The sequence below is a fragment of the Carlito syrichta genome, unplaced genomic scaffold (assembly GCF_000164805.1).
Source record: "Carlito syrichta isolate Samal-C Ts95f unplaced genomic scaffold, Tarsius_syrichta-2.0.1 Scaffold301670, whole genome shotgun sequence".
Lineage (NCBI taxonomy): Eukaryota > Metazoa > Chordata > Mammalia > Primates > Tarsiidae > Carlito > Carlito syrichta.
This window is the reverse complement of record NW_007245766.1, coordinates 162,844-188,969: the sequence shown is the minus strand read 5'-3', so window position 1 is coordinate 188,969 and position 26,126 is coordinate 162,844. Positions and strand designations below refer to the sequence as shown.

Below are 26,126 nucleotides of genomic sequence, written 5' to 3'. Positions count from 1 at the left end.
CACCCAGACTAGAGTGCAATGGCCGCTCCCAGCCACGCAGCCCCGACCTGCTGGGCTCTGGCGATCCTTCCGCTCAGCCTTCCAAGTAGCTGGAGTTACAGGCATGCGCTACCACACCCGGCTGATTTTTTGATTTACTGTAGAGATGAGGTCTCGCCAAGTTGCCCAGGCGGGTCTCGAACCTGCGGGCTCAGGCAATCCACTCACCTCAGCCTCCCAAAGGCGCAGGATTACAGGCTGAGCCACCAAGCCCAGCTTCATTTATATTTAAATGATACAAGAAATATAATTGGACCAGACAAAGATGTATGTTTGTTGTCTAGAAATAGGCAAGGAAAAGCATGTAATACTTTTAATCGTTTTAAAATGTAGTTTTAAAATGTAGCCATATAACTATTTGATCAAAATTTAAATGTAACTTAAGATTAAATACAAGCAAAAATTATTTTTAAAATAGTTCATAAATATATGAATAAACGAAAGGAAAAAATGAAAAAATAATGTTAACTAATACCATTTTTTTCTTTTTTTTTGGAGTCAGAGTCTCGCTCCGTCACCCAGGCTGGAGTGCAGTGGCATGCTTACAGTCACTGAAGCCTAGACCTGCGGGGTTCAGGCAATCATTCCCCCTCAGCCTTCCAAGTAGCTGGAACCACAGGTGGGCATCACCAGGCCCGGCTAATTTTTTTATTTATTGTAGAGATGAATTCTCTCAAAGTTGCCCAGGCTGGTCTGGAACCCCTGGGTTCAGGCAATCCTTTGGCCTCGCCTAACTAATATCACTTAAGAGGTGTTAATTCAGTTGCAAAACAGTTCTTGACTGATTTATTCTGTCAGGTATACTCTAAAGACCTTCACTTTAAAATAGTGATTTATAAAATATATATATATATATAATATATTAAGAGGGGAAAATGGCATAAATGGAATAACATACCAAAAGAGTTAGTAGACTAATGGAAATTCTCAGTCATCAGGCTGAATATGTTAACACATATAGACACAAAAGATAATAGTAATGTAAAAATGGAGCTAATGGTCTATTAAAATAAAAATTACACTGTCTCAAAATATGTGTACATTAGCAACTGTATATTTTACCTCAAAATAAATTTACAAGCAATAATTTCAATTGATTTTTATGAACCAAAATAATACATTTCTGAAAACGAATGACCATATCTTTATATATATTTATAAGGAAAATATTTACATAAAAATCCTCAATTAAAATGTAAACTTATAATAAAGGTCAGTGTATAAATAATATACCTTAATTAAATGAAAGGAGTAAGTCAAACTCAAATCACTGATACAAACAAAACAGAATTATGTTTTGCAGAATCTATATGGTATTACAATATATTTTTATGAGCTTAAGACATCTCTATTGATAAGAGAGAAAAGTGGGACCTCACCAGACTGAAAATCTTCTGCAAGGGAAAAGAACTCATCAAGAGAGTGGGGAGAAAGCCCACAGAATGGGAAAAAATATTTACCAATTGTATATCTGACAAAGGCCTAACATCTAGGATCTACAAGGAACTCACACATGCTGAAAGCAAAAAAAAAAAAAACAGCCCCATTCAAAAGTGAGCAAAAGACATGAATAAACACTTCTCAGAAGAAGAGATATGGGCAACCAACATACACATAAAAAGGTGCTCAGTCTCACTGATCATCAGAGAAATCCAAATCAAAACCACATTGAGATAACACCTTATCCCATTAAGAACGGTTTTCATTAATAAAACAACAGATGCTGGCGAGAATGTGGAGAAAAAAGAACGCAAGGCTTCCACAACTACTGGTGGGAATGCAAACTAGTGCAACCTCTTAGGAAAACAGTGTGAGGATTTCTGGAAGAACTTGAAATTGACATTCCATATGACCCAGTAATCTCCCTATTAGGAATATACCTGGAGGAACTCAAATAATTCTAAAAAAAAAAAAAAATACCTGCACACGCATGTTTATTGTAGCACTATTCACAATAGCAAAAACCTGGAACCAACCATGCTGTCCATCAAAAGTAGACTGGATAAAAAAAATGAGGTACATATACACAATGGAATATTATGCAGCCATAAAGAAGGACAAACATATGGACTTTGCAGCAATTTGGATGGATTTAGAGTCTATCAAACTCAGTGATCTATCACAGAAACAAAGAAGAGAGTACCATGTGTTCTCACTCATAAGCAGACCTTGAACAATTATCATAATACTATAATAAAGGATTGTCAGTAGTGGGAAACTGCCAGGGATGGGGCACACCTCATCAACAAGGGTACTGCATAATGAACATCTGTATACCTAACCCTGAATTGTACCCCACATCTTTAAAATTAAAAAAAAATTTTTGAAGACCTCTATTGCAGTTGGAGCCATTTATATCCTTTACAACATAGTTTGTTGTTGTTGTTTTTGTTGTTGTTGATGTTGGTCTCTTTGACAATTAACTTTGCTTCCAGTGTTCAATTTCTCTATATTCAGACTTTACCTCTCAATCTAGTCTTCCTTTCTATTTCCAACTATATATCCAAAATCGCAGTGCTCTTGTTTTGGTAAATGTGCCATAAAGATTCGTAATAGAAATCAGAAGCTGGCAGCAATGTGATAAAATCATTTCCCCTGGCTCTCTCTGTAAACATTCACAATTTTGTTTCTCCTGGAGACAAACTCATTTAGTTCCATTTCCAATAAAAGAGTTTGCCACAATTAGGAAACAAACAAAAACTGGTGCCTTCTAATAGTCATTTTGAGCATGTGAAGAAAAGACACAGATAAGTCATTTACATTTTATCTCCTTAGGAATAACTTGGGCTACTCTAAAATATCTTAAATCAATTTGAGGGATGTTTCAGTGATCATATTGTAATTAAGTCTGGAACAATGAATGAATTTTAAGATATTTAAAGTTAGAAAACTGGTCATTAAGTTTTAATATGTTTTAGTTTTTTCCATGGGAGCTCTAGGAGTTTCTGTTGATGAAAGAATTTTCTTTTGTGCTGGTAAAATGCACCCTTTTCAGTTGTTAGGGAAGTAGTAAACATGGTTATATGGAAGATATGTAATGAGATATTTTTGATTTGATAAAAGCTTAGTTGTTATTTGATTTGATATTTGCTATTAGTTGTTATTTAGTTTGATAAGTTGTTTAGCTACAATTGATGGGTAAATATAAGCAGAATCTCTCCCTGAGACCTAGGGAAATCATCTGTAAGATTAAAATGTTATTTCCTTCTCATGTAGATTAAAATTATTAAAACATATTTTATTGACTGCAGGAATAGGCATGAGTGAGAAAAAATAGATTAAAAGGAAAACAGCCAGCCAGCACCCCATCTTATCCCCTTTTCTGAGATCCCCTCACTCTCTCTGAGATGGGAAAGATGCCCTAGTTCAGGCACAAGAAGTGTCTAAGATCAGCAGATCAGCTGCAAGTTACATCCTTTCCAAGAGGAAAGTATTTTAACCTGAGGTCAGAAAAAAAGGCAAGAGCAGGAAAGAGAAAGGAGGAAGGATGGTCATTAGTTTTATTTCTGTCGTCTCATTTTGTCGACACACTGAATGCACGGATTTATTTCCTTTGTTGTTGTTCTAAGTGATATCCTTAAAGAGTACTTTATTCAGAGGAGTTTGGGTGGATTGAAATACTCTATAAATAACTAAAGCACACCCAGATGTCAGAACATGTTCCTACTTTCTAAGAGCAGAGGAGACAGAGCTAACAAATTAATTTCAAAAAAGCTCAGTGAAGAAGAATTTTTATCAAATTACCACTTTGATTTTTCTTGCTAGGATGTCATAACCTAGAATTCCATCATTTAATACATGCCTTGTTTAGTTTAAACAAGGCATCTTTCAGCCTTTTTAGACTAAATTGACATCTAACAAACTGGCCTTATTAAAAATAACTAATATGGGAGGCTACATGCAGCCAATTCGACAAAATGTATTAATCATACTCTTCCTATCAAGTTGATCAAGATAGACTAACTCTTTTTTTATTAAAATCATCTTTTATTTCATTATTTTCCTTCACTATGCCAACTCTTTTTCCGATGTCCATAAAGAATGGAGAAGTTACTGAGCCAGCTACAGTTAAAAAGAAAATAGGCAGAAGAAAAATAAACAAACACAATTCTTTATTTTGCATGGTTTGAATATGTTTGTAAATCAGTATTCATAATGACTGTATGCTCTGAAAAGATATCTTTTGAAAATCAAATAGAATAACCATAGAGAGAGCAATGCATGCTGCAGTGGCAATGTGGGTAATTTATCTCTTAGAAAAAAGACTTCAGCTTATATCATGCTGAGCCTGCCAAGCAGAGGACTATTTGGAACGGTATTTTGGGGGCGTGCACTGTTTCATTAAGGAGGAAGTGGGAAGCAGCTAAGTCATTTAAATATTCCAAATTACACATTTCCATAACATTTTCAAGTTAAAAAAAATGAATCCAATTGCAGCAATTTTACCATTTTCAAACAACAGACAAGCTATTGAATTCCTGTTAGAATCTTCAAAAGGAAGAATTTAAGTTATTCCACAATATAATTTGCATAAAAATGTAACAATGACATTGATGTTTATAAAGAGCATTAAATGATGTCAAAACACAATAAAATTTCGTGATGGCTTCTCTTTCTTTAATAAAACACATTTGATTCCCAATTATTATTTAAAACATGCAGCTTCCTTCTGTGAAGATAGCACTCAAACCAATTAAGAGCATTCTCTTTCAGCCATATACACTGGAGCTTTTCAATCAACAAAATGAGTCCACTGAGGAAAAGACTTAAAGAATTATAAACAAAGCTGATATAGGAAAAATGTTTTAAAGGACTTTAGTCATTAGGAACTTTATGTGTTGCTGTAATGATGAAATGCAAGCATAAGACTAAGAAGCGAATTCTGCTGCCCTACTTCAAAATCATATCTGCATACATCAGAATATTGATTAAATGTTTTGCTGCTCCCATACTTTTGATGCTGAGTTTCTCTCAATATTCATCTCTCATCTCTCTAGCAGTTATCAATATTTATTTAATGACACAGCAGGGATCTTAGGGATTTGTTTATGTTTTTGAAAGTTGTAAAAAGAAAGTTATTTCTTTTTATACTTCAGCTTTTGTGGCAATGAAAAAAAATCACCTTCGCATTATAACCTTACAAGGGAAATGTGAACCCTGTTATACTGCTACTTAAAATATTTTCAACTTTAAAAACATCAATCATGGTTTTCAAAATTATATTATTGGGATTACAGATGAGTGCTTCTATGCATTCTCTCCTCTCAAGATTGTGACAAGAAAATATGTAATGCACAGTTAAAAACCTTTCCATGTTTTCAATTCTTTTGGTGCTCACCTGTCCTGGTCTGGCATTTTCACATACAAAAGTGTCATAGAACACAGCAAATTGTGGGGCATTGTCATTAACATCCAAAATTCTCACAAAAACAGCCACTCGCGTCGTCTCTTTGGGATTGTCTAGAGAAGGAAAAGGAAAATTTTGTTTAGAAGACATATTCAGGCATCAAATTTAATTTATAGGGGCATCTTGTGGATATTAAGTGCTCACATACAAATAAGCATTGCAATCATTTTACTAACATAATGAGTAAATGCAATAAAGAAAATTACTGCAAAGCCTAATTAAGTAGTGATGAATTCAGTTATTATTGGGCACAAGGGTACTATTATTATTTTAGAAAATCATGTTGAAGGCTCAAGCTAGCGTAATTGAGTCCATATTATATTTGTGTCTTTACTGTCCAAATATATAAAATAAAAATAGATTTTTATTAAATCTCTGCTAAATTTGTTATATCACTTAATCTTTATTTAGTTTTTGGATAAATACTCAGTTTTAAATAAATTGGTAACTTGTCCAAGATTGTTAGTTCTTAAGCGGTAGTTATAAGAAAATCGGTCCCTCTGACTACTTTTATCAATAAAGTGTATTCCAACAGCTATTCTCAAACTCCCTCTTGAAAATCTTAGTATGTGTCTACTTATTTTATAAATTGGATGAAAAATTTACAATGAAATATGAAGGCTCAAATATTTTATTAATATAGCCATTACTGTTAGCATCGTAACAACCAGCTCAATTTTGAATTACCTTTTTTTGTTTCCAAATTAGCTCAATAGTAACAAATAGCATATTTCTCATTTCGTTGCAAACTTAAAATCAAAAGCATCAAAGTTTTCATGTGAAGAGATGCATTTAAACATTTTTTGATTTGTAGATGGATTTAAAAACATAAATGCTTTTATATTTAGCTTAGCTTTGAGTAACAACTTTGCGACAGACAACTGTATTGTCTCCATTATGGAATATTCTGGGCATTCTAATAATAGCTGAGAATGTGTTTATATCTTAAATTCATGTTATATTCATTATCCTTTGTGATATCAATATCCCATTCTTTGGATGAAGTTAAACTTCTGTGAGAACTTCGAAAAAGTAAAGTTGAAGAGCAGGATAAAAGGAGAAAGAAGATAATTAGTGGAATACAAAACAAAACAATAGCAGAAGAGCTGAGGGACCCTAGCAACCTCATTAGATGGTCTCTACTATCATGGGTTAACAGTGATATCATTAACCTTGTAAAATTCATCTGACATTCTAGTGTACCTAAATAATTTTCAAATATAAAGGTAAAATATGATGTCACATATAAATAGGGAGTGTATCCCTACTCAAAAGAATCCCCCCCTCATTATCTCCATATAATTGTAACGTTATTAAAAATAATGAAATCCACACTTAAAAATAATGTGTAAAACATTATTCTGCAGGGGTATATTTACAAGTCAGAAGCAATATAAAATAAAGTAGACAGAATTCTAAATCCATTTGAAGTTTATTTACCTTTCCTTCCTCTTAGAAGAGGAAATGTAAAAACATCCCCTCTTCAGCACTACTTTATAAGTCTTACGTCAGTACATTTTAAAAGTTTCATTTCAGTCTTCTTAATGCACATATGTTCAGTAATCAGGTTCTAGTTTCATATTTGTTAATATATTTTTATATATTGACTACTCGTTAGTGAGTCAGGTAGTTAAGAGCTCAGATTCTAGAGTCAAACCGAGCTGCTTCGATTCTCAAGTCTGCCATCCACTCACTGTGTTACTTTGGCCTATTTACTTAACCTCTCCAATGCATTAGTTTTCTCAGCATGAATCAAGCACAATTTCCAATCTCACACAGTTATTTGGAAAATTAGGAGATGATGCATGAGAGGTTCTTATTAAATTATGTGTTTGATGATTACTACTCAACCCAATACATGTTGATTATTATCATGACCATCATCTTTATTATCACCATCCTATATGTTTTGCCTTCTTAGGTTACTTAAGAACTTATGCGGTATTTCTCCACACAATAAAAATGAGTTAACTAGCTTTTCTATGGCTCATGTGAGTCTGAAGAGCAGTACATTTGGGAAGAAGTGGAGAGAGGAGAATAAGAAGGAGGAAAGTGCTATTCCGTTTTCTTCCTACCTTGTCTATTCCTTGACCATTTGCCAATCCAGAGACATGATATTCACCTACAAATGGACTCTCTACTCCCTCATGTCTTACTGCTATGGAGGAGAGTGAGACGGTATGCTTCTATATTTTCTAAAATGTGCTCTTTAACTTATATATATAGTTAGTAGACATAATCAAATAAAAATAACTCTTGTTGGTCACAATTCACTTTCTAACAGTGCCATTAAAGCCAACGAGTCAAGAAAAATTTAATATCTAAAAAAAATTGCATTGTCAGCCCCTTCCCTAATACAGTATGGATACTTTCCTGCCTCTTTACAAATAACTCAAGGCTCTTCAAATCAAAAGCTAAATCCACAGGGATGAATGTGCTCTGTAAAGCATTGAGCCTGGAGTCACCTATTCAAAAAAACAGTGCTTACACTAATCTTTTTTGCTGGCAGATGCTGCAGCTTATGTATAAATAAAAGTATAAAGCATCCCAAGGAAAAATCGTACTGAATAAGCAGCTGGCATATATTTACCACCTGAGTCTCCCTCAGAGTCCTTCAGGGAATCTCTACTGTAGCAAGAATGTATCAGCAATAATGGATCTTAAAATGCATGTCCTAAGGTGAAGCCATGACTATGCATCCACAGGCTTTAACATACCTCCAAAGAGAGGAAACTTAAATCATTATCTATAAATCCCAGGCTTCAGAAGGATGTAACTTTTCTACCTGCTTAGGGTAAGAATTTCCACGAATAAGGAATAAGGTATAGACAATGAAGCCCTTTAGTCATAAACTTTATTGTTCTCAGAATGTATTGCAATGATTATTGTTAAATTTTCAGATGTGTTAGAGGAACTCCTTAGTTTCTATTACAAATGTATTCTAAAACACCAAGTTTGTTATTACATTATTGACTATGACCTTAATTTTATATGTTTTTATTCTCCACATGGCATTGTAAAATATTTTTAGAAGAGAAAAAGAGAAGTCATTCCATGCTATAATGTGCTAAATAATAACCTGGGTGGTTCCTGCTGTATGATGTTATATATTAATGTAGAATCTAGAATGAAATGGTTAGAAGCAAGGCCTTGGAACATATTAATAAGAAGTACATTTATGCATCATTCTGTCCTGCTCAGATCTAGGTGTAAGACACATTTGCAATAAGGCCGGTGTTTAAAGTTTAGGAGGAACAATTTCCTATATGCTGTTTCCCTCATCCTCACTGCATCCGGCACTGGAACAGCATAATAGTACCCTGACTGTTTGTGGTTTAGTAGGTAGACATTTGGACAGTTGTTCCATGGATTGGTTTTATTTAAGTGCAAAAATTAAGTTTAGGTCTTAAAAAAAGTAATTGGTTTAGCTTTTTCAAGAATTGTAATTACTTCAACTAGCTTTAGAAGTTAAATTTCTCAAAGTATCTGAAATGGAAAATGCAATTCCTAGCCTACTGGGCTTGAATAAGGATCTTGAATCAAGCAGAGAGCACAAATAATGATGATTCGGAAATAACCAGACTGGGTCATGTTGGGATGTTGAGTACCTCCAACTACGGAGATTTGATGCAAATATAGAAATAAAACCTTTTCTCAAAAGAAAAAAAAACAACTAAAAAACCTTTAGCCTTAGAAGGCACAGCCGTTTACATATTACTACAGAAAAAAAAATGGATAATTTGGAGTTAATCTGTATTTCGGAAGCAGATTTTAGGCAAAAGTGAAATCAATTACTTTATTTTGAAGCTTTGAATTCATTACTAATGATCTTCCTAGACTAGTTCTATCCTTCTGAGACACTTAGTGACTCAGCCCCACCCAATGCTTTGTCTTCCAAAGTCTGCAGTGGTTACTTTAAATAACGTGACCTTGATATGTGTTTGTGGTTTCAAGTTAGTACTTCAGACCTGGTATTTACAGACTTAATTTTTAACCACGATTTAGTCCCTGATACGTTTTTTAAAATAGTTCAAGAGTTGCTGTACTCCAAGTACATCACAATACGGGAATCAGAAAATGTGAACAAATTTGCATGAGTATGTGTGGGCAGGGCTGGCTCCATGGATGTGTGACCCAAGCAGTTGCACAGGGCCTAAGTCTTAGAAGAGGCCCAAACATCACTATCTTAAATTTCTCAATTTTTTTTTTTTACAAGTGTCTGACATTTCCATTTTATAAAGGATTCCACAAATAATATAGATGTATGGAGAAAGACATCACAATTAGAGACAGTTGTAGTTTTGAATCCTGGCTTTGCCAAATTCTAGTTGGATGAAATTTTGTAAATTAGGTAGGAAATAATTAAGTATTGGATCTAGAAATGGAATGGTTTTAAATCCCAGTTTTGCTAATTCTGACATTATAACTTTGAGCAAGTTATTAAAATCACCAGTGACTTATTATCGTCTCCATTTAATGAGGCTAATAAAAATATTAGCAAGATAAAGTAAGTTTATTTCTTTTGGAATAAAACCTGCCACATATGATTAGTGTTAATTCTGATTAGCAATATATGCTCTGGATACTTCATCTGTAAAAGAGAAGTAACAATATCTATCTACATGTTTATTGTTAAGATTAAATGGTATAATACACCAGCATTTAGCATAAATCCTAAATCCTAGTCTCCATGCAACAAATTGAACATTTTTAGTTTCCCTTCAAATGATGATATCTTGAGTTCCTAATTCTAGCTCCTTTATATTAGTTAGCATTAAGTAGATTTACAGACATTGAACACATACAAAATATACCAATGCAAATTATAGCACTTAGGCATAAGGATTATTTTGAGCTAAGGCAACTTAAAAAAAAAAAAAGGCAGGTACTAGCAGGGTGCTCTGACCCTCCCCTTTTTCTTCCTGAAAGCAGAAAATAAAATTTCCATGTAAAAGATGTTCTTCTTATACCAGAAGAATACGAACGTTCTTATCATCAAGAATGAAAAGCAAAGGCAAGAAAATTCTATACAGATGTTGTTAAAATGATTATCTTCATTTATTCTCCCTACATATATTAGATTACTTTTTCAAAATTGTCTCTTTTTGCCATCCTAGTATAAAAATGTTCAGTGCTGCCATTTTTTGAGTCTTTATTTCCTTACAAGACCTTCTTTGCCATATAAAATTTATATTAAATAAGTATTATTTTCCTTTTTATCTGTGTTATATCAATTGATTATCAGGGTCAGTCAAAAACCCTGAGAAAGTAAGAGGTAAAATTTTGCTTCTTCTACAATACCTATAGGTCCCCCTATGTATAGATATAGAAAATAGTCAAAAAAAAGTTTAACTATTGAGAAATCTTTTAAAGCCTATGTTAAAATTACAATTCATGTGTCCAATGAGAATAAATTATTTTTAATATAACACAAAACTTATAAATATGTTAAAATAACATATATAAACAAATATAAATAGATGTTATATACATAAAATTTATCTTACTGATTTCAGCAGCTATAACAGTAAGATTATGCCATTGAGATAGTTCACGGTCAAGAGGTTTTGATGTATAAAGGGATCCATTTCCAGAATGTATGTTAAAGATCCTGTCAAGGTCAGTGTGGCGATCCAAGGAAAATCTGAATATAGAGGGCAACAAATAATATAGGGTAGTATTAGTAATAGCTGGCAGGAGAAAATGGTGAAATACAAAGACACACATATCTGATAATTTCAGGAAAGAACTCAGTACTCACCTAGAGATTGATTTATCACAGTCACACACATACACTCTTCCCAAGACAAAAACTGGTATTTTGCTCTGAATTAGAATACTTGTCAACTGAATGTTTGTATCATTTAAGTCATTATCTACTGCTGTATACATCCAACTGAGTTTAGTATATTTGACCACAAATAATTGGGATAACAAGTGATTACATTGCAACTGACTTTATTTAGTTACTGAGGGTTGAGTCTAAGAATAACTACAAGGATCTATTACAAAAGATCATTTCCAAATAGCTAAACGTTTTTCTTAGTGAGTAAATTGAAGATAATATCAGTTTCATCAAAGTAGTAGGCCATCAACTTATTGTGGTGTTTAGTTTATCATATTCACAATATGATACCCATGTGGTTTCACTTTCATAACCACATGTATCATTATAAAATGTTTAGCTAAACCGGGCTCGGTGGCTCAGCCTGTAATCCCGCGCTTTGAGAGGCTGAGGTGAGTAGATTGCCTGAGCCCGCGGGTTCAAGACCTGCCTGGACAAGTGGGCGAGACCTCATCAATACAATAAATCAAAAAATCAGCCGGGCATGGTAGCGCGTGCCTGTAATTCCAGCTACTCGGAAGGCTGAGGTGGAAGGATCACCGGAGCCCAGCAGGTCGAGGCTGCAGTGGCTGGGAGCAGCCACTGCACTCCAGTCTGGGCGACAGAGTGAGACTCCAACTCAAAAAAAAAATTAAAATGTTTAGCTTTAGCCATGTGCGGTGGCTCAAACCTGTAATCCCAGCACTTTGGAAGCCAGAGGCAAGAGGATTGCCTGAGCTCAGGGGATCGAGACCAGCCTGGGCAATTTGGTGAGACCTCTTCTCTATAATAAATCAAAAAATAAGCTGGGTGTGGTAGCACACTCCTTTAGTTCCAGCTGCTTGGAAGGCTGAGGCAGAAAGATTACCTGAACCCAGCAGGTTGAGGCTGCAGTGACTGTGAGTGTGCCATTGCACTCCAGCCTGGGCAACAGAGTGAGACTCCAACTCAAAAAAAAAAAAAAAGATGTATAGCTTTTAACTGAAGATATTTAAAAACAGATAAGATTGAGGTAAGAATTGTTATATATCTGTGTCAAATAAAGTTTGTGTGTATTTTAAAAATCAAAGTAAACTATACTGCAACTTGATTACAAGCATTTTTGAGGGGTGCCATTCTAAAACCTAACACTGGGTTATCTACCTGGTTGATGTAGTTGGAATAAATCCCATTATCTTTATTGAACTACATGTCTTACCATCTGCAAATAAACAAATAATTATATTTATACATCTAGAATAATCCTCAAAGTTCATCCTAAATTGACAAAATTGTTTTACTTTACTGTGGAAAAACCCAACATAAATTTTACTTCCTCCTCGTGGTCTTTCATGATTATCAAATAGACACTATTTGTTTCCTTCTATTATAAAGCAACTTTACCACTCATTTCTTCCATTTATTGCATTGTATTAGAAATTAATTTCATTTTCCATCTCAAGCAGAAAAAAAAAACCCACAAAAACACGGAACACCAAACTCTGTAGGCACTCAATGAATATTATTTGATTCTCATACAAATCTTCATCTCTAATAGATTGAAAACTCTTTGAGAAACATGTTAATATTGATATGGTGATCCACAAATATTTGTTAAATGAAAAAAATGGCTGAATCATTGGTATTTTGGGAAATAATAAGGTTTCTGATTTCTGTAGAAACATGACATGAAGCTGCAATATATAAATCGATACTAAGTCTCTGCTGTCATGCATCACTGACTTTGCTAAACCATTTAATGTGGGTTCTCAATTATTTCTGGAAATTCAGTTGAAAGAAGCAATGACAACATTTCATAGATTATGCGACATTATCTTTAAGATACAGAGAGATCACAGCTCTTCTTTTTCAAATATGATTTGAAGTATAATTATATTTCATAATTTCTCTATTGGCAAGTTATGTGTCTTAATTTCCACTTTCCTTTTAAACTCATTTCTAAAACATACATTTTAAAGAAATCCCTTCAATTTCTGTATTAGCATTCACATAATTTATAACATGTCCAGTATGATCTATCTTCATAACTACATTGCATTGGTAAAGCTATTTCATTTCTTAGAATATATATGTGTATATTTGAATATATATATTCAAAGAAAAGAATAACATCCAAGAATCTTCAGTTGCATTCTCTACATCAGTTTAGTATAAATTCAAAGTATACAACAACCTTTATAGCATACACTTTGTCATTAATAAGCATTAAAGCAATTAATTCTGTTGCATATTGTATATATAAATAGATTATTTTCTCCTGATTCTTTTTTTTTTTTTTTTTTTTTTTGAGTTGGAGTCTCACTCTGTCACCCAGACTAGAGTGCAGTGGCCGCTCCCGGCCACCGCAGCCTTGACCTGCTGGGCTCCGGCGATCCTTCCGCCTCAGCCTTCCAAGTAGCCGGAACTACAGACATGCGCTACCACACCCGGCTGATTTTTTGATTTATTGTAGAGATGAGGTCTCGCTGCCCAGGCGGGTCTCGAACCCGCAGGCTCAGACAATTCACTCACCACAGCCTCCCAAAGGCGCAGGTCTCGCTGCCCAGGCTGAGCCACCGAACCCGGCTCTCCTAGTTCTTATACTTGCATCCTGGTTAAACATTTTATTTTGTTTATGTTATTTTATTTTAAATATTCATAGGTATCTTTTGACATATAATAACCAGAAGTCTATAAGAGGATTTCAATTATATTTCATTGTGTAGAGAAATATGATGATATGGCAATTTAATAATGCCACTTAATATAAATATAACACAAAATATTATATATATTTTTTAAAATTTCATTTAAAAATAAAAAACAGAACACAGTCTGCTAAATCAGTTAGGATATCTGCCAAGGAAATGCTTGGTAAGTATTTAATGGGAAAATTAAACATGTAGGTTGGTTATAAAACAACGTCAAAGGAGAAAATAACACATGAAATGTAGCAATTTGGATGACAATAAATGAATTGGGGAAGAGGCACTTATGGAAAATTCATGCTGGCAGATAGAAGCTCTATGTAATTATCATGGACAGATTTCTCTGCCAATACATAATCTGAGATGCTGTGTGTAAATATACAAAACATTTATGTAAAATTATATAAATAAAAGTGTAATCTATGTACCCATAAAATATATGACTGTACTTAAAGATATGGCAAAGTCTACAGAATTTTTAACTTAAGTCTAACTAACTAGAGTCCCATGGCACATAAAATTGGAGGTTCCCTTCATTTGCAGCTGCATATGTAGGAGTTAGATGAGTGTGCAATCAGAAATTGTACAACAACCATCTGAACTCTTACTTGCCTGATTCACATGGAAAAATGGGCAAGCAAAATCAGCCTATTGAGATTTAATGAAACAAAATCCAAAACATGTGATGAACTCACATTAAAGTAATCATTCATATTTATGCCAAATATTATAGATAGATATCTATATTTTTTAAGGTGACAAGAACAAATGCCAATAAAAACTTTGAGTCTCTCTCTTTTTCATGGGTTTATCACATCATGTATTTTAGGCTGCCATAAGAAAAAAAGCACAAAAATATTGAAATGATTTTCATTTTTCTGTAATGTTCTAATATTTCTTGAAACAGGCACAAAAAAACAAAACAAAAAGAAAAAAATACAATTTTGATATCTGGAGTGTAAGGGGAGTTTCTAATATCACAATATAATCACTTTGCAGCATTATAATTACTTTCTTTTTAACTGTTAAAATTTCCCTCACTCAACCTTATATATTAATAACATGAAAGCACAAATATAGAGGTTTTTTTGCACTGTAAATGCTTGGGCTGATGTTGTGCCCTTGATCTGTACAGGGAGACAGAACAACAAACATAAGGATACAAGCAGATGACACAAGCCACTTTTCAGACTAAAAGGAGTGATAAGAACGAAAAAATAAAACAAAACATAAAACAAAACAAAAAAAACAACAAAAATATAAAGTTTGTGGATACCTTGCTCCAAAACATTCAGAGACAATTTATTTGAAAGAGTTGTGCTCACTAAATTTATGTACAACTTATGGAGACACGTTTGCATTAAATATTTTAAATAAAATGTCATGATCTGTGTCTGTATTTCCACTCTCTTTCTTTCAGTAAGCACAGGCAAAATTACCTAATAGGGCTGGAAACAGAATCTGGGTCCCTTGCCATTACAGTACCAATGATTGTGCCCACTTCAATATCTTCATGAACTTCAAACAGGTAGGAGGATCTGCTGAAAACAGGAGGCTCATCCACATCTTCTATGGAGATTTTGACAATTGTAGTATCTTTAAATGGTCCTAGGTAATAAAAACGTGGATCCACATGGGTGTTTTCTGCTTCAACTTTTAGAGTGTAAAGTCTTCGGCTCTCATAGTCAAGTGGCTGTATAAAGAGATAAATCATCAAATTAGAATGAAACAAATTAAATGATATGCCTTCTCTAAATCACAATATAATTTTTAATGCCTGGTTAAGTTTTGCCAAGTTTTTCATTAATTATAAATAATAAAGAGTAAGAATAATAAAATGTTTATGTACCATTTACAATTTAACTTTTAGTTTTTTTACTTTTACTTTTTAATGTGCTCAATATGTATACTTTGGAAAACAGGAAAATGGATATTAATTGGAATAGATATTCAAACTTATCTCATAAGGTAATGACTGACTACAAAAACTGGGCTGGTGTGTGTGTGTGTGTGTGTGTGTGTGTGTGTGCGTGCACGCGCGAGTGTGTGTGTATGTTCATGTGTTGAAGTGTTGGCTACAGCTAGATTTTTTGAAGCAAAAAAACAGTTATTCTTTAAAACTTATATTTTGGCATTTCTATTCAATGTAATGGGCTTACATTATTAAATAAACTTTACAAAATGTTTAAGACTAATATAAAGTTGTCAAAACTTACATGAAGCATTCAAGATAACCAAAACCTCATGCAATAAGAAATGATAAAAATTTTGACAATTTAATAATTAGCTTACATTATGACACAAAAAAACCCTTAAATATTGGTACAGTGTATCTGTCATAAAGATAAAACCAAGTACCTCACCTTTCACCTACTCTAAAAGGTATGCTTCGTTAATAGATAAAAGATATTTGTACAAATTTTATCAATCTTCTTTTTTTAATTCTGAGAAAGGCCAGCTTCTATTTGCATAACTGTTGCTACTTAATCATGAAATACAACATGACAGCTGTTCCCATTTGCTAGTCACTGTTCATTTAATAACAGGTGGTATAGTTTTATTATTAACCAATGCCTCAGTAGTTACTTTAAGTGTGACATTTCATTAGGATCTAAATTTTAAATTTTAATTTAAAATAAATAAGGCTATTTTTTTCTCATAATGATGATGCTTAACTCTACAATAAAAAAACTGACTACTTTTAAATTATATCACTGAGCATATGTTAGCAGAAAAGTTTAATGTATATAGCAGGAGAGAAAATGTGAACAATTAAATTATGTTCCAATTCATCCTGTCTCCTTTATTAGTAACTCTAATTATTGTTTCATACATCTGGATAGATGGCATACTCCTTTTTATGCCTCCAACTGTGATGATATATGGTTATTATTAGCTATTAACCATATATATTTTAAGAAAACAATGTTATTGTGGTGAGCTTTTATTAATATGACTCAGAAATATAATCACACATACATTAACTTGCCATTTAAACTTTGTAAAGTCTCAGGTTTTATCTTTCAATTAACAAAACCGTGAGACCAAAATGTTCAAGAAGCTCTTTGACTTTATGTTCCTTTTACTTATGACCAACAAAAAATTACATATTTAAGCATGAGGGTGATAGTTCTTAATGGATAATGCATGAATACTACAAAATGAAATTGCCACTCTTGAAACACACAGATAGTTATTTATACTGACGCTGTGCACCTTTTTCACAGTTATGATGCCTTCCTGTGTGTCCTTCTCAGTCACAATGTCAAACATATCGATGCCATCACCATCAATAATTCGGTATTCTACTTCAGCATTTTTCCCAGTGTCAGCATCAGTTGCTTTTACACTTCCAATGGCTGTGCCAACTGGGGAAGATTCAAGAACCCGAAGATGGATAGTGTCTGTAAAGTGTAAAGAAAAGAGAGAGAAATAGATGACAGGGAGACTTCTCAGTAGAAGATACAAAAATAAAATGTGTGTGAGATAATGTTATAGATCCTAAACTTTACAATAGATGTTGGCTAGTTACTATGTTGAATACACATAACATAGATATATTCCAAGATCTAGAAACAAGAAAAGTGAAACTCTGGAGGTTTTGGTCTGTGTCTATTATGAATAATGAGGACCAACCTCTAATAGTACCAGAAATTCTGGTTTTAAAAATGAGCATGCTGTCCTGTTTTGCTTTTGAAATGCGCTCTCACTATGTTGCCTAAGATAGTATCAAACTCTTGGTTTCAAGCAATCCTCCTGCCTGTCTCTGGGGTAGCTAGGATTATAGGCTTAAGCTATCATACCCAGGAAGCATGCCTTTTTTAGTGCAGATATATATTTATGTGTTTCTAGACAATCACAACTAACTACAGGATATACAGTGAGTGCTTGTATTTAATTGTTTTAATGTGCTATATTTGGTTATTTACTACTCAAACTTATTTCAGCTTCAGGGCAGAACATTATAAAATCCAATAAATTTAGCCATAAAGAGTAGAAATCCTATTTCTATTGTGACACAGGAACAAAGACAGTATGTAGGAGAAATACAAAGATGCCCTTCACAGTGTCAGCGTAGAAACACTAAATTCTGACAAACTCCCCTTCATTCCAGAGCAAAACAAGAATTTATCCAAGCCCTTGGCATACGAGAAGTGCTTCCAGCATGAACAACCTCTACTGCTAATGAGATTTATGTTTTAGCACATGATCATAAACTACATATTTCTGACGGATTAATCGACCTGAAGCACACTTCTGATTATAGCACCTTCTCATTCATAAACACTAAGTAATTCTTAACATACATAATAAAGTCCAGACCTCTTAGCTAGTCATGGTCTTGCCTGAGTATAACTTTACTAAAGTATTTCAGTCACTTCATGAAAGATTTGGACCAAAGTTTTCCAATTAAAACTTAATTCCCTATATCACTCTACATATTTTTTCTCATGCAATTTCTCTCACATAAAATTCCTTCCCCATTACCCTCATGTGACCATAATGCAGTTTACCCAATGAGAGAAAATGTCTCTATTAAGGGCTGAGTATTTGGGGGAGCTATGCAAAGCCCAGGAAAGAGACTTGAGAAGAAAGGAGCCCGCCAACACCTTCTTTGCAAATTGTGGCCTATGAGAAAAGAAATTCTTGTTTAAGCCACCCAGTTTGCGCAACTCTGTTGTGGCAGCCCTAACAAACTATTATAGGCACGTACCTACACCCAGTCTTGGAAGTCATTTCCTAAGAGACATCATTAAAATGCGGTTTCCAACACACTGCAGTTGGTCTCTGAGACTCTTTTTTCTTCATCTTTCTCTTTATCTGTCTCTGGCAACTATTGAAAACAACTCTCAACGCATTCCATTGTTACCATCTCATCAGCTCTCTTTGCCTTTGCTGATTCTTCTCCTCTCCCTGGATATTCCCAGAGCTCCTTTGCTCTCTTCCTTCAGGTGTCTACTTAACTAGGACCTTCTCAGAAGCCTTCAGTAATAATCCAACTGAAAATAACCTCAATAAAAATAATATCCCCACTCATACTTTCTGTCACTTCTGAAAGTCATTATATTATCTACTTATTAATTTTATGTACCATGAGTATGTAACAGAAAATAGTCACTTTATTTTTTATCATTATATTCCCATTAGTTTCTTTTGAATATAGTAGCCACTGTGTCATAATTTGTACATTGGCTAAACTATTTGTAAATTGTATGTTGGGTAGAAGCTTCCTAACTTGTCTACTGGTTCATAAACTAGACCAAATCCAATCAATTCTTAGATGCTCTCAGTCCATGCTGCAGTCATATTACTTCTTTGAAACCATTCATCTCACTAATAATTACTCAGAGCTTCAAAACTCTATGATTGCTTTCATTCTACATAGGCTGGCCCTTCATAATTTAGCTACTTTTCCTGTCAGTTCAAAATTAATACTCTCCACTAATATTCATCTCTTTTGGGTTTCCTTTACTCATGTTAATATTTCCTTTACTCATGTTAATATCTTTTCCCCCCTTATGAAAGATTTTCCCCACAATGCTGCCTGGCAATCACATATACTTCCTTTTTATATATACCTGGTTCACTATGATTCTACCACATAATGTCATTGAAAGGATCAATAGACAAAAATCTGGTTCCTTGAAAGGATAAATAAGATTGACAGACCCCTGGCCAGATTGACTAAAAAATTGAGAGAAAGTCCAGCACTACCAGGTGAGCCTCACTCCTAAGATGTAGGAGTGGTTCAGTATTCACAAGACTATATACACAATTCAGTCAGTACATTAACAGTTACAAAACTTAGAACTGCATGATTATCCAAATAGACACAGAAAAAGCATTCAATAAAATCCAGCATTCCTTATTGATAAAAATCCTTGAACACCTAAGCATTGAAGGAACAATACTAAAAACAATAAGAGTCACCTATGACAAACAGAAAGCTGGAAGCATTCCCCCAAGAACTGGAACAAGACAAGGAGGGTCACTTTCACCCCTCTTATTCAATGTAGCCCTGGAAGTCCTAGTCAGAGAAATCAGGCAAGAGAAGGAAATTGGGGTATCCAAATAGGAAAAGAGGAAGTTAAGTTATCCTTCTTTGTGGATGATATGGATCCTATACCTAGAGAGCCCCATAAAGTCTGTCAAAAAACCTTCTCACACAGAAAAGTGGCTTTGGTAAAGTCTCAGCTTATCAAATAAATGCGGAAAAGACAATTGCATTTCTACAAACCAACAACAAGCAGAATGGGAGCCAAATAGAAAACACAATCCCATTCACAATAGTCACAAAAAAATGAAATACCTTGGCATCCATCTAACCAGAGAAGTGAAAGACAATTACAATGAGAACTGCAAAACACTGCTCAAAGAAATCATGGATGACACAAACAATTGGAAAAACCAGCTGGGCTCAGTGGCTCAGCCTGTAATCCCGCGCCTTTGGGAGGCTGAGGTGAGTGGATTGCCTGAGCCGCAGGTTCGAGACCCGCCTGGGCAGCAAGACCTCATCTCTACAATAAATCAAAAAATCAGCTGGGCATGGTAGCGCATGCCTATAATTCCGGTTACTTGGAAGGCTGAGGCGAAAGGATCACCGGAGCCCAGCAGGTCGAGGCTTGCGGTGGCTGGGAGTGGCCACTGCACTCCAGTCTGGGCAACAGAGTGAGACTCCAACTCAAAAAAAAAAAAAAAGAAAAACATTCCATGATCATGGAGTGGAAAAATCAATATTGTCAAGATATCCATTTTGCCTAAGGCAATCTATAGATCCAATGCAGTACTCATCAAGTTACCAGCATCATTCTTTACAGACATAGAAAAGACAATACAGAAATTTATATGGAAGCAAAAAAGAGCACAAAGAGCCAAAGCAATCATTAGAAAAAGGAACAAAGCTGGTGGCATCACACTTCCAAACTTTAAACTATATAACAAGGCTACAGTAACCAAAATGGCATGGTATTGGCACAGGAATAGGCACATAGAACAATGGAGCAGGACAGAGATTCCAGAAATACACAGTCCTCAACAAACTCATTTTCAACAAAGCCAACAATAACAAACAATGAAGAAAGAAAATCATGTTTAGCAAATGGTTCTGAGAAAACTGGCTATCCATGTGCAGAAAAATGAAACAGGATCTCTATCTATTACCATATACAAATATCAACTCAAAATGGATCAAGGATTTAAATGTAAAACCTCAAACTTCTAAGAATCTTAGAAGACAATGTAGGGAACACATTATAGGACACTGGAGTAGGCATTAAATCATGACCAAGTCCTCAAAAGCAAATGAAAGTAAAGCTAAGACAGACAGTGGGACCTTATCAAACTGAAAAGCTTTTGCACAGCAAAAGAAACCATCAAGAGACAACCCATGGAATGGGAAGACATTTTTACAAGCTAGGCATCTGACAAAGGCCTAACATCCAGGATCTACAAGGAACATGAATTAAAAGGCAAAAAATAGTGGGTAGTACTTTGTCAGCAGGATTTCCCTAAAGCTGACACAGAACACCAGGCCTATGGCCCCCTGCCTGAAGAGTGTACAGTTGCTATTAACCGACTAGCATCCTATGAGTTGTATGTCAGTGATGTTTTTTCATCCATGGCCTGTTATTACAATGAAGATACGGGAAGGCCTCCTTTTGCCAAGTACTTCGAGGAACAGGCAGAGGCAAAGAGGGAGCATGCAAAGAAGTTCTTAAGATACCTAAGAAAATGTGAGGGCAGTATCTGCCTTCCAGTCATTCAGGAAGAAGTCTGGCAGCCCAATAGGGACTCTGTAGCCCAACATTTACCACTGGAGGAGTTCTGTATGCAGCTGACTCTCATACCACTTCCAAGCATCCTCATATCTACTGCACCTCCCTCCTAGTCCAGCAAAGCTACTGTTTAAAAGTTCTTATTTCATAAGCTGTTTTTTTCATTTCACTAATTGTCTTCCTTAAAATAACACCACAATTGAATATCCACTCTTTAGATATGGTCTCATAGATACTGGGGTTGCTAGATTTACATATAAAGACACATAACTTTTCATTAAAAAAAAAAGGCAAAAAACAAACACCATTAAAAAGCTGGCTAAGAACATGAACAGATACTTCTCAAAGGATGACATTCAAACAGCCAACAGACACATGTTAAAATGCTCAGCCTCATTAATCATCAGATAGATGCAAGAGAACACTACAATGACAAATAACCAAACCTGGTAAGAATTTCTACCAACAACAAGTTAAAAAACAACAGGTGCTAATGTGACTGTGGAGAAAAAGGGACACTTTTACACTGTTTGTGGGAATGTAAACTACAACAGCCTCAATGAAAAGCAGTACAGCTATTTCTCAAAGAACTCCAAATTGAGCTTCCATATGATCCAGCAACCTGTCTCCTGGAAATGAACACAGAGGAACATAAATTGCTCTACAAAAAAATGCACCTGTACGTGCATGTTTATTACTGTAATTTCACAGTAGCAAAGACAGAAAACCAACCCAGATGCCCACTTAAAGTGGCCTCAATAAAGAAAACGTTATACGTATGTATGATGGAATATAATGCAGCCATGAAAAAGAGCAGAATCATAGCCTTTGCAGCAACTTGGATGTAATTGGAGACCATCATACTAAGTGAACTATCACAGAAACAAAGAACTGAATACCACATGTTCTCACTTATAAACAAGACCTGAACAATAGTCACACTAGCACAAGGGTGGAATCGGTAGATACTGGGCACTGTTAGGGGAAGGAGTGAAGGAGAAGGGAGGAGACCATGTGGTAACACAATGTGTACTTGGTCCACTACCAAGGTGAGAGAGGACCACCTAAAATGCAGCCTGCTTATGTAGCAGATCCTCACTTGTACCTCTCAACTAAAATAAAATAAAATAAAATGATAAAATAAAATATTTTTAGAAACAACACCTCAATAAATTGATTTATTACTTTGTAGAAAAAGTGATCTTTCTGAATTACAGAAATAGCGCTGTCCCATTGAAAGCACATATTGTTGTTTACTGCTTAATTTCATTTAGCTTATAAAGTCTTTTATAAAATCTAGGTTCTGCTAAAATCTCCAGTACCATTATTATCTCTTCTCAAATGCCTATATGAAATCCAACCACAATGTTTTATTTTTTCAATTAATGATCAGTTAAACAGACAAAAAATTTCCAAATATATGGAATATTTAACACAAAAAATACAGCTAATACAACTAATATTGACAATTTGATGGGTATGTATAAAAACCAGAATGCATCATCTAGAGCGAGGAGTCCTCAATCCCTGGGCCATGGACTCGAAACTGTTAGAAACCAGCAAGAGGTCAGGCAAGCCAGTGAAGCTTCATCTCTATTTATAGCTATTCTCCATTGCTCACATTATCACCTGAGCTCTGCCTCCTGTCAGTCCAGTGACAGCATTAGGTTCTCATGGGAGCATGAACCTTATTGTGAAATGTGAGGGATCTAGGTTGCATTTTTATGAAAATCTACTGCCTGATGATCTGTGCAGGGAGCTGAAGCAATGATGCTAGCACTGGGGAGAGAATGCAAGTACAGATTAACATTAGCCATGAGGTTTGACTGCACGTTCCTCCAACACCCGGCATTAAAAAGATTTCCATTAAACCAGTCCCTGACACCAAAAAGTTTGGAGACTGCTCATCTAGAGAACACAAATTATTTGAGAGGAGGCAAAATGCATTTAATCCAATCTTATCAAGCACTAAGTTATTAGGCAAGTTTGCGTACATTTTAATAAATCACTATTTACTAAATTCTGTGACCAAGTTACAATTAAGTTAAAAGTTAATGCAAAAAAAGATAAAAATCCTTATATTACTGAAAACAGGAAAAAGAAAATTAAAAATAATTTCTATGTTTTTCAAATAATGTAACAATTATTCAAAGGCTTAAAAAGCACACAATATATCTGCAATTGAAAGAGTAATAAAAGTAAATTAAAACATGTGGTGCAAAGAAATGATACTATGGAGAAAAGATAATTTATAACGTTATGTGCTTGTGGATGAAGAAAAAACAGCTGAAATTAATGAGCTAAGCATTAAATACAGGGAACTGGGGAATAAAGACATTAAAGTCCCACAGCCAAGGAAGAAGGAAATAATGATGAAAACATAAATTAATAAAGTTGAAAACAAATATACAAAAAAGAGAATTAAAATGCTAACTATTACTGGGCACAGTGACTTAGCCTGTAATCTCAGCACTTTGGGAGGCTGAGGCAAGAGAATTGCTTGCGCCCGGGGGTGGGGGTCCAATACCAGCCTGGACAACTTGGTGAGACCTCATCTCTACAATAAATCACAAAAACTAGCTGGGCTTGGTGGCGTGTATCTGTAGTTGTAGCTACTTGGAAGGCTGAGGTGGAAGGATCGCCTAAACCCAGCAGGTCAAGACTGTAGTGGCCGTGAGCGTGCTGCTGCACTCCAGCCTGTATGACAAGAGTGAGATTCACACACACACACACACACAAACACACACACACACACACACACACACACACAAAATGTCAACTATTTTTTTAAGGAGATCAGAAAATAAACACGTCTGGCAAATGTATTTATGGGTAAGAGAGAAATGGTAAAGTGTTATTAAGAATTTAACTAGGCCGGGCTAGGTGGCTCAGCCCGTAATCTCAGTACTTTGGGAGGCCGAGGTGAATGGATTGCCTGAGCCCGCAGGTTTGAGACCTGCCTGGGCAACTTGGCGAGACCTCATCTCTACAATAAATCAAAAAACCAGCTGGGCGTGGTAGTGCACTCCTGTAGTTCCAGCTACTTGGAAGGCTAAGGCTGAGGCCGAAGGATCACCGGAGCCCAGCAGGTCGAGGCTGCGGTGGCCGGGAGGGGCCACTGCACTCCAGTCTGGGTGACAGAGTGAGACTCCAACTCAAAAAAAAAAAAAAAAAAAGAATTTAACTAAAGAGGATTATCACTGAAGACAATATCAAGATTGTATCAAGATTGTGAAGGTATATTGTGTGATGGCACAGTTTGGCTTTCTGATGAGCATGGTACAAGATGGGTGGTTTTTTAGCCCTTATTCCTTCTCCTTCCTTCCTCTTTTTTGTAGTGCTCTGTGTCTGCTGTCCTATCTTCGCATGTATCCACTGATTCTAAAATTAAATTAAATTAAAAAACCTTCTTTAGAGAGTCTTTCTTAATTCTTGCACAGAGTAAGTGCTCAATATATATTTGAGTTAAATTTTGCAAGGGAATTATGCAACATCTAAACTCTTAAGTTGTATCTTTCATTTGACACTTTCCAGTCTGCTTTGTATTAATGTTATGAAGTTTCAAATCACTAATGATTTCACCTCTTTATTAATGTAGCATTTATGACTTATATATGTTTGTCTACTTCATAGTACCCACCTAGCAATATCTTTTCCATTGTGAATGTTCAATAAATATTTAAGTAGAGAAAAAAAAATTGTGAAGGTTAGAGAATCTCATGAACACTTACATACCAATAAAATAGGATATTTAGCTGGAGTGGCAAATTCTCAAAAATAATTGAAAATATAAAAAACCTACAAAAGAGGAAATCATGCATGATTTAAAATGTTCTACTCTCCTCAACACAGTTAACTCAAATAGTTTTCAAGAAACATTCATGGAACAGAAACTTTCAGTCTTACATGAAGTCTTCTGGAAAAAAATAAAAAAGTTAGTATCCCATTATGTGAGATCGGTATAACCATTGTTACATTAAAGTTTAGCCCAATGCTGCCTCCTTGTATATTTTAGATTAGACCTAAAGTTTTCTCTATAACCTTTTGCATGGTGCACTGTAATCAAACTGAATGTGTAAACAGACTAAACTACTCTAGTGCCATCACTGAGTTTTGAACAATCAAAAGTGGCCAAATCTTCAAACAGGGTTCAAATAACGTGATGGCAGGGCTGTAACCATTCCAGTTGTTTCTGTACCTCATTTCTGTTTTCTATATATCTTTCCTTTTCTGTCCATAAATCTTCTTCCACCATGTGGCTGTGCTGGAGTCTCTTTGAGCCTACTGTGATTTGAGAGACTGGCCAATTTGCAAATCATTCTTTACTCAGTTAAACTGTGTTAAGCTTAATTTGTCTTGGGCTTTTTTCTTCTATTACTTTGATACAACCAGAC

General features: G+C 34.9%; 1 protein-coding gene across 3 annotated transcripts in view; it reads right to left on the bottom strand.

The window, feature by feature from the left end:
* The window catches only part of CDH10 (cadherin 10), a 176,988-nt gene that overhangs the window by 9,651 nt on the left and 141,211 nt on the right, over positions 1-26,126 (bottom strand). Inside the window, exons 6-9 of one of the 3 annotated variants that reach the window (XM_008055097.2) lie at positions 17,165-17,361; positions 15,397-15,650; positions 10,954-11,090; positions 5,378-5,499 (exon numbers count right to left, since the gene is read on the bottom strand). In XM_008055097.2, the coding sequence (XP_008053288.2) occupies positions 5,378-5,499; positions 10,954-11,090; positions 15,397-15,650; positions 17,165-17,361 (710 nt within the window). The remainder of the gene's footprint in view (positions 1-5,377; positions 5,500-10,953; positions 11,091-15,396; positions 15,651-17,164; positions 17,362-26,126) is intronic. The other 2 variants (XM_008055094.2, XM_021710931.1) reach the window with 2 other exon arrangements.